Source organism: Coffea arabica, chromosome 1c (assembly GCF_036785885.1).
Source record: "Coffea arabica cultivar ET-39 chromosome 1c, Coffea Arabica ET-39 HiFi, whole genome shotgun sequence".
NCBI lineage: Eukaryota > Viridiplantae > Streptophyta > Magnoliopsida > Gentianales > Rubiaceae > Coffea > Coffea arabica.
The window spans coordinates 58,205,099-58,221,867 of record NC_092310.1 but is presented as its reverse complement, the minus strand read 5'-3'; the positions used below and the strand labels follow the sequence as shown (position 1 = coordinate 58,221,867).

At 36.6% G+C, this 16,769-nt stretch overlaps 3 protein-coding genes and 1 long non-coding RNA gene across 6 annotated transcripts; 2 read left to right on the top strand and 2 right to left on the bottom strand.

Annotated features, from left to right (window-relative positions):
* Nucleotides 1-164: 164 nt before the first annotated feature.
* Nucleotides 165-2,372, bottom strand: LOC113723407 (actin-depolymerizing factor). 2 transcript variants are annotated; one of them, XM_072082543.1, is made up of 3 exons: nt 2,160-2,372; nt 1,147-1,412; nt 165-658 (listed from the first exon to the last, which is right to left on the bottom strand). In XM_072082543.1, the coding sequence occupies exons 2-3, from the start codon at nt 1,392-1,394 to the stop codon at nt 508-510; spliced, it is 399 nt and encodes a 132-aa protein (XP_071938644.1). In that variant the 5' UTR covers nt 1,395-1,412; nt 2,160-2,372; the 3' UTR covers nt 165-507. The 2 variants fall into 2 exon arrangements, with proteins under 2 accessions (XP_071938644.1, XP_027102291.2); XM_027246490.2 differs by lacking the exon at nt 2,160-2,372 and adding an exon at nt 1,638-1,900.
* LOC140037686 (uncharacterized) lies at nt 2,372-2,999 on the top strand. Its single transcript, XR_011841674.1, has 2 exons — nt 2,372-2,575; nt 2,645-2,999. It is a non-coding gene; the product is annotated as an uncharacterized lncRNA (long non-coding RNA).
* Nucleotides 2,931-5,912, bottom strand: LOC113715143 (uncharacterized). Of its 2 annotated transcripts, XM_072082558.1 has the most exons (6): nt 5,555-5,894; nt 5,350-5,444; nt 5,141-5,241; nt 4,327-4,396; nt 3,481-3,560; nt 2,931-3,404 (listed from the first exon to the last, which is right to left on the bottom strand). In XM_072082558.1, exons 1-5 carry the CDS (start codon nt 5,565-5,567, stop codon nt 3,486-3,488), a joined length of 354 nt encoding a protein of 117 aa, XP_071938659.1. In that variant the 5' UTR covers nt 5,568-5,894; the 3' UTR covers nt 2,931-3,404; nt 3,481-3,485. The 2 variants fall into 2 exon arrangements, with proteins under 2 accessions (XP_071938659.1, XP_071938655.1); XM_072082554.1 differs by lacking the exon at nt 4,327-4,396 and having other exon boundaries at nt 5,555-5,912.
* Nucleotides 5,913-14,478: 8,566 nt separating this feature from the next.
* LOC113715126 (transcription factor MYB14) lies at nt 14,479-16,084 on the top strand. The gene is made up of 3 exons (XM_027239319.2): nt 14,479-14,848; nt 14,987-15,116; nt 15,472-16,084. The coding sequence occupies exons 1-3, from the start codon at nt 14,716-14,718 to the stop codon at nt 16,040-16,042; spliced, it is 834 nt and encodes a 277-aa protein (XP_027095120.1). The 5' UTR covers nt 14,479-14,715; the 3' UTR covers nt 16,043-16,084.
* The last annotated feature ends 685 nt before the right edge of the window (nt 16,085-16,769 follow it).

Genomic DNA, 16,769 nt, shown 5'->3' with positions numbered 1-16,769 from the left:
TCACGGACATCCTTGTTTTAATCTGGCAATTGCCCTAAATTTACTGACGAAGTTATGCTTAATTTTCTAATACTATCTCTGGGAACTTAAGGATTGAAATGTGGGTGTCGCCAATGATTTATAGAGCATAAGTTTATAAAAGAGCTGCAGAATTAACATGTAACTGAGAGGGAAAGAAGGAAAAGGCATTTGGCATTATTCTTCTTAAAGTGCAATACACATTAAACAAACCAATGTCTGTTGAACCAAATATACGCCTAATATATGTACTCGAGTCAAGATTATGAACGCCTCATGAGAAGAAGCAAGTCATACTAGAACATTATACACTAGGCAACTAGAGACTGACCATGGCCTCAAATCAGTAACTCCAGGTATCATTATTTTTGCAGCACTTGCTCCAGAAATGGATCTGTGGATAGCTCAAAGGAGTCAACATGATAATTGCTTTGAAGATGGAGCTCTATCAATATTTGCCTCTTACAAAGTTAATGAACATCAGAAGCTTTAATTTGCACGGTCCCTGATAACTTCGAGATCCATTTCAGTAGGGTCAGTAGCCTGAATTTCATAATGAATTCCATCCAACTCTCTTTTAAACCTTTCTTTGGATGTAGCATAAAGCATCTTGGCACGAATCCTAGAGATTGCAGGAGACCTGATAAACATGCATATGACCATAGTCAAATAGATACCTCACATAAGAGCTGCGCATGGTAAAATCTTAAATTCTGTGTCAAGTTGGTCAGTATCAGGAAGATATCATTATCGTGAAAGAGAAAATATAAGGCCAGAAAGATAGCGCTTGATAAGTCACAACCATCAGTAAGTAATCTATTCAAGTTATTGTAAGTATAGAAATTAAAAACAAACAGCAGACAATTGTACAGGTTATGAACAATTAATCTGTCAAACGCTAACTTAAATCGATGTGTTTGTCCTAACATTAGGCGTATCAAAGGGAGTGAAACTGGTTATGTCAACTGAGTGGCACATCCAATTTTCTTCTTTTTCAGCAAAAGTTTTTGCCCACAAGAGCCAGCAAAAAATTATAACACAAAAAAGAAAAAAAGAAGAAGAAAGATGGTAGTAGATATAGAGAAGAGGCAAAAAAAATGTTAAAAGACTGGATGAGAAAGTACTAACCATGCAATGAAGAAAATCTTGCTCTTTTGACAATTCTCAGAGGTGACAAAATCAAAGTCATAGACTGCATAACGGCAATCATTTTCTGGCATGGAAGCAGTAAAATCTTCATAGCTTTCAGCTGGATTGCCAGTTTTCTCAACTACAACTTCCTTTTTCTTCTCATCGATCTTGAATATAACATAGCGGTAAGCCTTCTTCCTCTTCAGCTCCAAGAATGCATCTTTGCGGTGATCAGCCACTCCCATACCAGAAGTAGCATTTTGCTGCAATATAATATACAAAAAAAAAAAAAAAAAAAAAACCCGGTCGTCATTATTACCTGAAAAATGTCAACCACTCCAAACTATCAAACAGAAAATTTTTCGAAACGACGCCCTTTTAAGGAGCATATAAATTGGAGTACAAGTTTCGCACTGAAGTCATCAGCATGATCAAGAAGAAAAAATTCACGAGCTCGTGAAAACGGAGAGAAGGAGAGAAAGACATACTCCTCTGATTCTGAAAGACATAGCTGAAGATACGGTAACTGCGGGAGGGCCACGAAGAGAAGTTTCAAATATTCAAAGAAGAAATGAGATTATGAATGTGATTGTGTAAACCTGAACTGCAAGTTTGATTCTGCGGTAATGGACGGCAGGGAAGGAATGTGGTTATAAGGTTTCGTACGGAAAGTCAGATAAAGACTTTTGGACTGAGAAGAAAAGAAAACGGGATAAAGGAAAGAAAAGCATATATTCCCAAAACCAGAGGAGAAAAGCAACCAAAATTTCCTATGTGCTAAAATACAATTGACGATAGCCCATTACTCGGATTTTTTTCATTTTTGATGACGTAAGAATAACCATGTCCCATGGGGTTTTGAGAACTGCAGTGACCATTTACCTACCAGATCTTTATATGGTTCATATGTAATTGTTATCAACATGCTAATACTAGCAATCATAAGCTTATAGATATGGAATCACCCGATGCAAAAGTCCAGGATTAAAAAAATTTTGTAATAAAAATACCTCCAAGGATCATCCAAACCTCCAACGAGGTTAACGTAATTTTGTTGAAAAGTCTTTTTTGTCTTTCTCTGTGCCTTTTGACTTGCTTGGTTGAGGCCCTTGAATTGATGGTGTGGCTTGTGGAGTTGGGGCAGAAGCTGTAAATATGTCCAATTATTACTTTGTTGCGCAAAGACGAAAGAACACTTGTACTTTTTTTAACGAAAGGTTTGATGGCTTTGGAGGAAAAGAAGGTAGCTAATGAAGATTTGCACCAAAACAATTTAGACAGTACTGTTAGTGGAAAGAAGTGGAATCCAATGGAACCCCAGGCGGTGCGTTGAAAGTAAGCTTTCCCACTTTTTTGCAAGCCGGGCGGTGCCACCCCAGACTTCATAGAAAACGTTCCTCTCTGCGGAGCAAAGAAAGGACCACAGGTACACTCCTACTTTTCCTTTTCTTTTCTTTTCTTTCGCTGTTACCATGATATGCTTGAAAATTAGCAGGAATAAGGACCGGAATAGAGGTCTAGACCAAAAAAAATGACAGATGGTCTTCCAACCTCTCCGACATCTTGTACAATTGGACTTAAAAACGCATTATGAGGAGGAAGATGCCAAAGCAACATCAGCAGGTCATAAAAAATAGCCGACACCATATACGACATTCAACCGGAAAAAAATGTGAACCTACTCTACTATTCCACAACAAACATGAAGAGGGGCGTCGCAGCCTTGACATCTGATAGTAAAGCCATAGATTTCTAGCCCCGGAACTTTAACAATGTCGAACTAGCAACGGAGAATCTCAGAATACCAAGGATCTCGACAAAATGACAATTGCAATTTGCCGGATCCAGTCGGCCACAAAATTTTTGACTGCCAAGCGCCAACGTAATTCTATCCCTGCCAAGACAAGATGATTGAAAAAGATGTCCTGCCTTAGTTGTTTTTCCCCTTCTTGCATGAAAATCATGGGGATTTGTACATATCTACTTACAACAGCATATGCTGAAATGATAGCCAAGCAAGGATCGCATAATAATGTACATTATGACACCCAAAAAAGCTCCATTTCCACCTCGGTTTGAATGCATTCGCAAGGAAGTTATCAACCTGCATCATGCAATACCAACAGATGTACCATCATACGAGGAGTCACCACTACATTAAATCAGCATCGTCTTCATAGTCAAAATCTGGTTCGCTTGATTGCCTCGATCTCTTTGCATCTCTAGGGCCACCCCTACCCTTCTTTGGTTTCCCTCTGTGGAGATAACAAAAATTTATCCAAATCAATCCCTATCCATGTCAAAATTTTCAATGCGCACAGAAGGTACTACCTGCATCAGACGAAATAAAATACTTGCTGTCCATTAGCCAATAAAGCCCCACCATCTCGTCCAGCAGCTTGTTCTTCTGCCTGAGCAAATGAAGGAAATCCAAATGAGAAGAGAAAAAAAGACAACAGTCAAGATGATATTGCTAATGAACAGTTTACAGAATTTGTCATCCTCCTTTACTCACACACGCAAAGTCTCGTGCTAGAAGACTAGACTTGTCAACAACAGAGAAGTCATTCCGGTTTAAAGAAACTAGGGGGAGTTTCCACAGGGGATAGCAAAACACAGACTAAATGTTTTACACAAAAAGGTAGAAAATTATTCCCAATAGTCATCTTGCTAGCACATGAAGTGGTAAGAGGCTACTAGTTTATTATTCATTTTTGGAACTAAATTCAAGTGGCAAGGAATTTTCCGAATCAATAAACTTTCTGAGTAATCTATATAACCATCTCCATTATCAATATGTATTGTTTAACCTAATCCACCAAAGAACAAGCCCACCAAACACAAAACACTTCATCCAGATCTCTCAGGGATATTGAGAGAACCAATGCTTTATAATTCCTCTATATCTGCAGAAAATAAGTAGTGCTAGACATTCAAACCATCTTTTGTCCTACCAAGAATCTTATCCCCAAAATGCTCTCAATCTAGAAAATGCATGGTTTTATTACATATAAAGATGAAAAACTCTTAGGAAGAATATAAATGCATAGCTTGCTGATGGGTTGCGAAAAAGAATAAATAGGGAAAAAGTTCCACATCCGTATCTAATTAAACTCAAAATTAGCAATTAGTGTGCCGGTGAGCCACCATCTTCAAATGAAGGTTACGGATACATACCGCCGGTGAGGTGGTGGAAGATAATGAAAACAGCCTATCTTCAGGTTGAAACTTCCTGGATCTCTTTAAACTGCAATCAACTTGAATAATGTCGAATATTTCAACAAGAACATAAAAAGGATATAGCTGTGAAATTAGCCTGCAAATGTTTGTGAGGAGGTGGAAGGCTAAACTAGATAGCAGGTGAGAGTTTATGTGGCAACATGCTCAACATGTTTGACCAGAAAAAAAAAAAAAAAAAAGAGAGAGGGAGGAAATTAAGCGTTTACTCTTTCCCTTTATAAATCCAAGCTAAACATGGTTTCCATCATTCTTAAATACTGCGTTCATGTCTGGAGTTGAGTGCCTATCTTTGGAAGCTTTTCTGGGGAATGATTGATACTACATAACTCTCAAACTCTAGCTAGCAAATGAACATACTCCAATAATATATCAGATTAAGAAAGATGCAATATAGGACAGGCAACTAGAATACAGCGCTGAAATCAAACTGCTTTACTTGAAGCTCTACGTACTTAAACAACAATTTTCAAAATCACGTGGCGTTATGGCCCATAAAACAAACTAAATCCCACAACTGGAAAATACTAAATCATCTAAATTTAAGCATTAGACCATGAACTGAATCGACGTTCTGTAAAAAATCCCAAGACAGCCCACAAAGTCTCAGAGAGCCAATTCAGCAAAAGCCCGATTGCATATAACATAACGACTACCACTTATTAACTAGTAGTACTACATTACAGTGCATGCTGCTCATGAAAAATTCAATAGCATCTTTGCGGACTGCATTTAAGTGTTGAAGAAATTTTACAGGGTAGTGTTCTTGGAAGAGGATAGAAACCCCTCAAAACCTTTCAAAACATTCCCACACTGGCTTGGATCCTGCAAATAACTTGTCTCCATATCATATACCTGCCAAAAGAATTACCCCAAAACATCATCAGCATCCCCTTCCCCCACCTCAAACAAATATCCCTACAAAAATTTATAACAAAAACGAAAACCTTAAAAAACCTGCACCTGCTTCTCGATGTTACGGAGTTCTTCATGAAGTTTGGCTCTTTTGCATAAGAGTGACGCCAGCACTGCCGATGGAGTTGACGATGTTCTTTGCCCTAACAATCGGGGAAGTTTCAATTAAAAATAATATAAGTAATGTGAATAGTACTGATCGGGGTGAGATTTTGAGATTGGATAAATCAGCAGATCAAATTGAAATGGTTACCTTCGGATTCCATTTACCAATGATTTAACCGAGAAGATTAATAAAATCATATGCCCTCGCTGTTTATATAGGTTTGTATAAAGCTTTCAGAAGCGGAGTTCGCGGGGGATCTGCCTCTTCTTTTCTCCTTAAACCCTCTTGGATCGCTGATTATGTGTAAACCTCGGGGAAAACGTTGTCGTTTTCCATCTGTGCGGAGATAAATGGATGCCACCAAACTACTGCTATTCCAATTAGATTTGACGCTGGAAGAATCAAAATTCTACGTCTAAATTTCCTCCCAAAAAAATATTTTTTTTTTACATCTAATAAAAGTTGTGAAATTGGATTTTGAATTGTGCTTAATTGTTCATCATCTTAAAACTTAGAGCTAATGTATTTCTATTACCCTTTTCAAGTAAAAGCTTCCCAATTATGGGATTCGGATTATATATCACTATTTTTTTAAGATTTACATTTACCTTGATTTATATTCATTTTGGACTGCGTTTTATTATGAGTTTAAGTAAGCAAAACTTGAACCAGCCAAAGGCTGGTGGCCACAACTAATGCATTAAAGTTTGGTGGGGTGGGTGGGAAGAGTTCAAATCCTTTATCTCCTTTCAATTTGCCACAATTAAATATGATCTTGCTTAAAAAAATCCAAACGGGTGCGTAGTGCACTCTATGCATCCCGTCTGATCCGGTGGTGGTTCAGTCCCTTTCCCTCCCCATAGTGTATCGTATCGACAAAAAAAAAAAAAAAAAAAAAAAAAGTAAGCACTACTTGAGTTTAGTGAATTTAAACACAATTAATAGATAAAGTTCGATAACCTTCCACTTTTGAGTAATTTTTTTTAGCAATATTAATATGGTGTGTGAAAAAAATGATACATTTGTGTGCCAAAGTTTATTAGGACAAATCATTTTGAGATATGACTATTTGAAAAACGTAAAAAATTGTCACCATGTGTTTAATTTTTTATTCTTGAATACATCACACCCCTAAAAAAATAATGCATAATAAAACATTTAAAATAATCTTCGAGCCAAATGGGCGGTGTAATCTTATTAGAGGCAAGAAAATAAATGCACAAATTTTACAAAAGTGTTCAAGTCTCATTTTTGTGGCTGCATGAAGATTTGGCCATGGCCAACGAAGAATCGGTCTGCTAAAGTATGTCAGTTTAAAGAAAGAAAGAAACACCGTAAAAATAAACGATGGAATCGGTGCCAAAGAATCAAATTGGCCTGAAACCACCAAATTGTCCTTGCAGATTGTGCCCTCTGTTTTATAAAAAAAAAAAAAAAAAAATGTTGAGTGGAGGTGGCTATTTTTGTGCATTTTGATTTTTTAAGTTTGTTAAATTTTGTGTATTACTCAATTAATAGTTATTGGATTTTAAGGCAGCAAAAAAGAATTAAAACATGATGTTTATGAAGGAAAAATAGCAATATAATAAAAAGTGAGACAGAGAGTGACACAGAGTATGGGACAGAAGATCCGTTTTACTATTGTTCTGACAATGTGTCATCTCCTTGAATAATCCATGAATGTTGCAATTGTTGGTTGGACCTCCCCTATCCATTATACATGTTTTCTTTGTTTGCAAAGAAACGCGAGCTGCTCTAGTGAACACGATTAAATCCACAAAAGAACTGCAATGATAGTTGCAGATTTTTATTTTGTAAAGGTCATCTTGGTTTCTCTTTCCTTATGTGAGTTCAACCATAAGATGTTTATGTTCATTCTTGTTCCCAATTAACTTGCTTTCAGCCGACAGTGATACCAGACAGGGAAAATTTCTAACCCTGCTAACCTCAGATACCAGGAAGATCTCTACAGGATGCCAGGAACATCAAAATTGGAAGTGCTTTGCACATGGTAGCTAAGCCTTCAAGGCTGCAACAACTTAAAAGAAATATTTTCGGAGGATAGATTTCTTCCAAGTTCTCCAACAACTTGGATTGTTCTGCTGCATCTAGTCGGTTTCGTCTTGCTCTGTCGTCAAGATTTAGGCATGCATGTAGTTGGTTAGTAGGTTACTACTCCGGCAGGCTGCTATTGGTAAACAACTAACTATGCCTAATTTCAGTCTGTCGTACAAGGAGGAGTTTGTCATTTCCATTTCCAGGTGAAAATTCCTCTCGTGGAATGAAAGATGGAGAAATCCAGTTTAAATTGTTGAATTGGGTTGGCGAGAGAAAATGCCAATTTTGCTGCTCTTGATGTGATTTCCTCCGAAGAAAAATGTAACCTGTAGTAGACTAAAGGAGTCCATTTCATTTTTTTTTCACCAGCCCGTACGCTCAGAAGCTACACCATATCATAATGCGATTAAAGAAAAATGTGCAGGTGATTGGTTGGTTCCATGGTGGTTTGGCAGCACATCCCAGAAACACCTTTGCTGTTTGGGTTAATGGTCTCTTCCAAGGTGGGATTTCCTTGATTAATATTCCGGTTTCCTTAAATTTCACAAAACTTAATTATGCGGAAGTAACTAATTAAAGAAATGTAACAAAGAAAAGGGGGTCTTTCATTTCAGAAGCAGAGCAAAACACCAACGTAGTCTCTAAACTCTTTTGCTAAAGCCAAAATAGTCCCTAAACTTTATTCAGCGCTAATTTGGTCCCTCAATTACTTTAATGAAGCCAAAATAGTCCTTAAATTATGTTATGAGATAATTTAGTGCCTTAACTGTTTTACCTATGCCCAAATAATCCCTCAACTATATTTGCATGGCCAATATTGCTATTATACTTAATTAATTCACCCCAATTTATCAGCTCTCCACACCGGCAATCAAAGGTAAAATGGAAAATTCAATCATTGCTCTTATTAAAATCAGCAATAAATTTGAATCATATAGAGAGCCAACAAAAATAGAGCTTATGAAGAAAATATTGGAGCTGATTATAGCAGTATGCAAAGAGTCGAAAAAAACGTGCTAACACCACGATTACCTTCTTAAAGAAAGTAGCTGACAGAAACTCACTTTCTTATGTGATTCAAGCAGGTTCCAAAGGCTACGACACAACGTAAAAAGGAAACGCGACCGAACCGACTCGTTTGACTTTACACGAGATCCGCGTTAGGATATAATCTTCAACAATTTGTTTGGGAACCATGAGCGTTCAAGGGCTTTTTAGAATTACCATTGGTCATTCTAAAACACAATGCATGTGCCAAATAATATTTCGCTTATATTATAAATATACTTTTTAATATATTTTTTATATTTTCAATCACTTTTTTATGTCACATACATCACAATACAAAAAAATTTACAGTAATTATTTCAAATAATACTTAATCAAAACAATAGGGTTTGTTTGCCTATCTTGGCTGATTTCTTAGAATTTAGCTGAAAAAGAAGTCCGTCAAAGATACCTTTGGCAGACGCTTTGTACAAACTATAGTTGTCGTGTCTAATTAGTACGGCAGCAAATTTTTTTAAACAAAAAATTGCAGGCTACCGTGCACAGTCAACACAATAGCCAGCTGTCGAATTTTTTTTAAAAAACGCGGCATGCTACCGTGCACAGTCAGCACAGTAGCAAGTGCCCTTTTGAAAAAAAACGTTGCTGCAGAATTGTCTAAAACTTGGTTTCAGTCGTTGTCCCCTATCGTGTGCTGACCCTACACGGTAGGGGATTTTTTTTTTTTTTTTGTGAGTTAGACAAAATATCCCCTAATTTGAATAGTTATGATATTTCGAGGATCTCAACCTCTACCTTTGTTCTAAAGTACTACTTTCCTTTCTCAACCAAACTAACCTTTGTGATTCTTAGTAATTAGATCCTTTTCTTCTTCTTCTTGTTTTTTCCTTTTAGGTCCTTTTCTTTGTTTAGTATGCTAATGACTTCTTTGAGAATGAAGAAGTGCTTGTACCGTGAAAACCACGGCAGAGCTATACTTGGGCATATTGATTGCATGTTTACCCTGAAATTGAATTGATTGAAAATGTAATCAATTTTATAAGACTTTCATTAATCTACTCGAGAATCACATTTTGGAGTTTCGAAGAAATTTCTCCCATCTATTTTATCTGTTGTACGTTTTGATGTATTTACTGTCATTAGGTTTTTTTTTTTTTTAAAGATGACACTTTGTTCCCACTTTCAGATTTTGATTTAAATTCTAATTTTGATGTTAGACATTTGAACAGACAAGGAAAGTTAACCATCGAGTTTTCTCTAGAGGTTCAGTAGAGAAGAAGATGAAATGGAAATTGAAGAAAATAAATCAAGACCGGAGTTAAAAAATCTACTAAAAAGTTTATTCAAATTAGGGGATATTTGGTATTACTCTCAAAAAAAAAATCCCCTATCGTGTACAGTCAACACGGTAGGAGACAACGACTGAAACTAAGTTCTAGACAATTTTGCAGCGATTTTTTTTTTTCAAAAGGGCACCTGCTACCATGCTGACTGTGCACAGCAAAAGGCTGCCTTTTTAAAAAAATTCGGCTGCAGGCTACCGTGCATAGTCAACACAGTAGCCTGCAACTTTAAAAAAAAAAAAAAAATTTTGCTGTCGTGTTGACTAGGTACGAAAGCTATAGTTTGGTATCAGGGCTATGTCAAAGGTACATTTGATGGACATTTTTTTTTTAGGTATATTTTAAGAAATTAGCCGCCTATCCTAATGAAATACCATATATCAGTTAAAACAAAAAAAAATTGTGCAAAATGTTTGATTGCACTTGTTTTGAGCATTTGTATATCAAATTCAATAACAACCACTAGCTAGGAAAATAAATAAATAGAAGTAATTTGACCCACAATGCTATTTGCTTGTTTGCAATTGCATGTGCAAATTTAGCTGCACTTTGTCGGTTTTTTTTTTTTTTTGTCTGAAAAGAAATGTTTGAGAAAAGAAAAAAGGAGTTCACCTGTCTGTACCCGATTCTTCGCTAACGTCCGAGTCGCGGCAGCAATAAAAGCATGATTGCCGCAAGCCAAATCCACGATGGTCTCTTTCTTGGACCCGGAATTCCCACTTGTCGGCCGTATTATTTGTGGGATAACTGTAGCCGATGGTCGCGATCTGCAACGGCCGGTGGATATTTTCGGGCCAAAAGTTCTGTAAGCCACCATCCCAAGAAAGAGCAAATATAACCACTGAGCTGCCATTAGGAAGGGACTCAAGTCAGTTCCTTCTTGGATTGTATATGAAGGGTTCAAATTTCATCTATAGCAAAAAAAATCTAAAAACGGTATCATAGCATCCCTTTGATTTAGTTAAATTTGCATACCTACTAGTTAGAACAATTGTTATAAGAAACATAACAGTTTGATTAGAATTATAACGTAAATCATGCTTTTAGAATTATATAAGAAACATACTATATAGTTTGATATAAAAGTCAAGTCAGTTTTCGCATTGGAGTGTCATTAATATTTAATTTGGAAAAGGTTGAAAATTTTTTTTAAGAAGTAATCAATAAAAAATCATATTTTTTAGGGATGTAAATATAAAATAAAGGGGAAATCTGTAAAATTTCAATGGATAATCTATATAGAGAAAGGAATATTCTCAAATTTAAGGATGTCAATACAACTAGAAGAGATAAAATTACGGAGGGTACAAATATGGTACAAATTTAAAAATCTTGAAAATTTTCAAAGCTATTATATAATTTTACCAAATTTGAGGGGGACAATTGCCCATCCTCAATCCTATGTGGCTCTGCCAGCCACGGATCCCACCTGCCATCCTAATTTCTGTATCTAAAAGAAGGAGGGATATAAAAATAAAAAAAAATAAAAAAAAACGAATGCAAACCAATATCAACCCACACAGTACATTATAATATTGTGACTTGCGAAAGTCGGAAAGCAGAAGATAATTTAAAGAACAAAAACAATAATGTCAGCAAATCATTTAAGCATGATGACTTCCTCATCAGTCTAGGATCCAAATGTGCTGCAGTTTCAACGGCAGTAGTAATTTGTAATTTGATACTCTATCCGTCCTTTTGATGGTTTTCGTTCATCCCAAATTCCAGTACATTATGAAGAATAGAATTAACTTTTAAAGTCCTTGTCATGTCCTTATTTAATATATTTAATCCACCTTATTTAATATAGTTATCTTTTTCACTAATAATTGCTTTAATATATGTTTTAAACGGTGCAATATATCATCATTATTGCTGCTGTAATTAATGTAAAGGTACAGTGATTAATAATACTCCTAATAATTAATGTAAGAATATTTTTTAAAAAAACATTAGGCTAGATTTATTTTTTAATAAAAATTAATTAAGTTTTCTTAAACTATGTGAGAAAAAAAATCAAATTTATCAAAGTGAGACAGAGAGAATAATTGAGATTGAAAATGTGAGCACAAATTTCAACAATGCCCAATATTGGCAGCACCAGATGAGACATTAAATGGTCACTTACAATTAGTAACAGATTAAACCTGTTACAAAAATAATTATCGTAAAAAAAAACCATTAGTAACAGATTAGAAGTTTCTGTTCTTTTTTTTTTTTTTTTGGGGTGGGTAGGTGCAGATTATAAGTTGGGACGGGAAAGCGCATCACACTATACGAATTTTTGGCCCCAAAGCTAGCTTATACTATACCGAGGGACAACTAAATTAAAGGGGAAACGTCAAGTACTTTGGGGCATCACCGCCTCGAGCTGCAAAGCCAGTAGTTTAACTTGAAATTAAAAAGATGTTTTATATAACTTCTACACAATAATAGTTATTTGTGCGGTTCACATAACTGATAACAACAAACAAACATGTTTGAATCTTTACATTCTTTAATTTCTCGTGAGAAGACGGTTTCGTGAATCTAAATTTTTTGAGATTTTCTTTTCAAGAAAAAAAAAAAAGAGAGAGTGTGTGTTTGGATAGGAGATTATTTAAAATAATTACTGTAACATTTTTTGTGATGTCATATATGTGAAATAAAAAAATGTGTTAAAATTTGTATTTGTGATGCAAGCAAATTATTTTTTTTCAAATCATTCCTATCCAAACAAATCCATAACTTTTAGTAGCATTCTTTAGAGTTAATCACTGAAATGGCCACACAACTATTTAAAATGGCACCGTTTGGTCATTAAACATTTTTTTGTGGCAAAAAAGATTACTAAACTCACATAAACACGGCAATGGAGTCATTTTACCAATTTTTAACGATGAATCATTGAAGGCTATGTTGAGTGGAGAAATATTTGTGAGCGGGCAAAAATGTCAAAAAAAATGACAAACCTATTTCTTCCACACACAAAAATTTGCTGGAGTGATGGCACAAGGCTGGAGGTTCTTGATGAAAGAGAACGTGAAGATGAAAAACAATCCCGCTATTAGCGTGGCAAGAGAAGACAATATGGGAGGGAATTCAATAGAAATTGGTTGTATAGAGAAAAAGACGTTGATGGATACTGTCACAGCACAAGAAACAAAAGAAAGCTTCATTTTGTTAATCTGTATTGTGGTCAAATTTTATAGAACGTAAATGTAATTTATAAGAAAAGCACCAACAACATCATTCTCTCATTTTTTTCTCCTCCCCCTCTTCTACCACCATACTCTCTCTACCCCTCCTCTCACTTCATCTACCCTGATTCCCCTTCCCCCCTCTCCCCTCTTTTCTTGACAATTAGATCTAAATTTCAAAATATCAACCGATTGGAACCCTCGAACCAGGTTATGAAGAAATCATAAGTTAAGCAGAGAGAAGGAGCAAAAGCCAATGTTTTGAAAATCGGATTGGACCAGTTAGTTCGATCGGTTGAACGGTAAACCGGCCATACCTCCGGTCCGATTCAATTAAAAATCCAAAGAATTAATTGAACCGATCAAAACAATTCAATAACTGGTTGAACCGATCAAAATCGGCAAAGGCCGAAAGGTTCAACGGGTTTTTATTAAGTATTTATTTTTTAAAATAAATATTTTAGTTTTATTCAAAAATTTTAATACTAAAATGAATAAAAAATTATTAAATCTTTGAACCGAAGTCGAACCGATTGAACCGTGAACCGGAAGGTTTTCCGGTTCGCTATTTGATCCGAATTTAAAAACATTGGTAAAAGCCCATATCTCGGTTGCTCCATTCTGTGGAGCTAAAATTATAAGAGGAAAAAAAAAAGAAAAAAAAGGCTCAGAACTATCAAAAAATGAGGTGAAAAGGGAGGAGCTCATTGCAAATAATGCCATCAAGAGCCAAGTTATGAACCCATAAGCCCCGTGCCCAAATGACAACTCAAAGAGCGAAATAAGTATCGAACATCACACTAAAAGACAAAGAAGAAGATAATGAGTTTGATTGGATAGGAGTTTATTTAAATGATTTATTTGAGATAATTACTGTAATACTTTTTATAATGTGATATATGTGAAATAAAAAAATGATTGAAAAGATGAAAATATTATTGAAATTTGTAAAGCAAATTATTTTTTTTCAAATCATCTCAATCCAAACACACTCAATGACGATGGTGATGATCTTGATGCAAGGAAAGAGTTAAATAATAACAACAACGAAGTGTTTGAAAGTGTTAGGCCAAATAAAGATATTATATATCTGTCAGTGAGAAAAGGAATTAATGAACTTGTAGATTTAAGGTTACTTCTTGCGAGGAAGAAAGGAATAGGTTTGCTATATTTTTTTGGATAATTTTGCCCCCTCACAAATATTCCTCCACTCAACCTAGCCTTGTAATCGGATGATTCCCCACTAAAAATCGGTAAAATGATTCCGCTAACACATCTATGCGAGTTTAGTGATTTTTTTGCCATAAAAAAAATTGATGATCAAACGGTGCCATTTTGAATAATTGATTGACAATTTGGACCATTCACTCCATGCTTTAATATTGCTGAACATATCTCCCACGTGCTATAATTCAGACTAATAATTAGTAGTACACCCTATAGGCTATAGCGGCACCACGTCTCTTACTAATCAAAAATCAAAGTTAGGGGCGTTGATAGAATAAAAAGGCACACAAACCTTTTTGCCTTCATTGATTGCTGCTCCGTGCTCAGTACAAGCTTTTACTTGGAGAGACAAGTCAGCAGACGCTCGCCCCCGGACGCAGAGGCCAGAGGCAGTTCAAAGTTTGGGACTTGGGGTCTGGCTGCTAAGTGCTAACTCCTCGGATCTCACAGGAAGAGATATTCCCTGATTTGGATTTTGCAGTTGGATCCACCAATGGGGAGAGCTCCGTGCTGTGAGAAAATGGGATTGAATAAAGGCCCGTGGACCAAAGAAGAAGATCAGATCCTCATCAGCTACATCAATGAAAACGGCCGCGGAAACTGGCGGGCGCTTCCCAAGAAAGCCGGTACATAACTTATTACTCTTTTACTACTTGGAACTTAGGCTGTCTAGTTGATGAAAATCTTATGCACCGTCTTCTGTTTAGTACTGCAGTAGTTAATCCTGTCCTGCTTGCGCTTGGTTTCTTTCTTGTTGGGCACAGGTCTGTTAAGGTGCGGAAAGAGTTGCAGGCTTCGTTGGACCAACTATTTAAGACCCGACATTAAGCGTGGAAACTTCACCCAGGAAGAAGAGGACACCATTATTAAGTTGCATCAAGCATTAGGAAACAGGTATAAGCTATAAATACGTGTCTCTGCCTCTACTCTCTCTTCTCGTACCTTGTGTAGACTACTTGATTCATCTAAGCAACTTTCATGCATTTTCTTTACTTACCATCATGGGATAATATATATATATATATATTTATATAAATAATATGTTTTTGTGGTTTGGCATCCATCTTAATTAAGATGAGTCCATCCTCTGTAAAAGGAAAGGGGAAAGGAAAAAAAAGGCAAGAGAGGACAGATGAAATGGATTTTCACGTGATTCTTGACTCTTCCGTCCCATCTGATTGCAAATAAATACTAGATTGATCGCGTCTTTTGTTTTTGTCTTTGGTCGGTTGACAACTTTAAATTGCAGATGGTCCGCAATTGCAGCAACATTACCTGGACGAACCGATAACGAGATAAAAAACGTATGGCACAGTCACTTGAAGAAGAGATTAATACCACAGCAGGACCACCAGGGCCAGGCCGTCAGAAAAACCAAACCAGAACAAGGGACAAACAAAGCATTATCAGTGGAGAAGCCCAAATTTCATTGTCAAGACTCAAATTCAAGTCCCGTGAAGATAATTGTAAGCAAACAGGAGCCGGGCACGAATAATCAAAGCTCTTCGCTGCAATATTCCTCCAGTGATGACATCTCCTCCTCCTTATCCTTCACGGATGCCACCACCACTACCACAATTCCTGATAACCCGACTGAGATATACTTGACTAATTCTGGTGATGGTGATTCAGTTTCAAACAAACACCAGGAGTTGGACCAGGACATCTGGCACGATGTTGTTTCTTCCCAAGACCATTCACTGTCTCCGGTACTCCATCGTGGGGGTTGTGGTTTTAACCCCTTCACCAATGATGATATCAACTTTTGGTGCGACCTTTTTACCAGAACTGAGGACATATCTCATCTGCTTGAATTTTGATGTTGTCTGGTACAAGTAATAAGATGATACATTACAATTCTATTCTTGCGTCTCTCTCCGTTTGCCTTTGGTTGTGGTCGGTCAAGGGAGCCATTGGATTCTTTGTTGCTTGTAAAGCAAATATATCCGCAATTCCGGGGGGAGATTCTATGCTTGGAATTTTATTTATTTTTTGGGATAAGACACCGAGATGTATTAAAGACAAAAAGGAAGGATAACAGAGTTCACCTAACTAGTCCAGTCCATCCTAATACTACAGGGAACACAGAAGCAAAGAAAGTTCACGAGGGCATGCATAAAAAATCACAAAGCTCTGATCAGCGTTAACGGTAGAACTTAGGAAAGAAATAATAATATATAATATTGGCAGCACAGTCTACTTCAACTTCGAAAGCAGGAATTTTGAGTGAGATGGCCAGATGGATTCCATCTCTAATGCCGCCCCAGAGTTCCACTAATATGTTGGATGCAATGCCCGATTTCGTGCTGTGTCCCATGATCCTGCAGCCACAAGCATCCCTGATGGAACCAACCCTCCGGGGAACCTGCTATGCCAGGGTTCCCGAGGGCAGAGCCATCAGAGTTCAGCTTAACCCAACCATTCTGGTGTGGAATCCACTTAACCAAAATCTGTTGAGGATGAGGATAAACAGAGAGGGCCTAGAGAAGTATCTTCTGCTGCGAGGCCAATACACTACTATCTGAGAAAACAGGGAAAGTGGGGGAA

Coding starts and splice junctions, on each gene's coding strand:
- LOC113715126 (XM_027239319.2), top strand. CDS start 14,716: ATGGGGAGAGCTCCGTGCTGTGAGAAAATGGGATTGAATAAAGGCCCG. Junction 14,849..14,986: donor GGCGCTTCCCAAGAAAGCCG/GTACATAACTTA, acceptor TGTTGGGCACAG/GTCTGTTAAGGTGCGGAAAG. Junction 15,117..15,471: donor CATCAAGCATTAGGAAACAG/GTATAAGCTATA, acceptor TTTAAATTGCAG/ATGGTCCGCAATTGCAGCAA.
- LOC113723407 (XM_027246490.2), bottom strand. CDS start 1,658: ATGTCTTTCAGAATCAGAGGA. Junction 1,413..1,637: donor TGTCTTTCAGAATCAGAGGA/GTATGTCTTTCT, acceptor ATTATATTGCAG/CAAAATGCTACTTCTGGTAT. Junction 659..1,146: donor AAGATTTTCTTCATTGCATG/GTTAGTACTTTC, acceptor CATGTTTATCAG/GTCTCCTGCAATCTCTAGGA.
- LOC113715143 (XM_072082554.1), bottom strand. Junction 5,242..5,349: donor TCCGTAACATCGAGAAGCAG/GTGCAGGTTTTT, acceptor TTCTTTTGGCAG/GTATATGATATGGAGACAAG. Junction 3,405..3,480: donor TTTTATTTCGTCTGATGCAG/GTAGTACCTTCT, acceptor TTATCTCCACAG/AGGGAAACCAAAGAAGGGTA.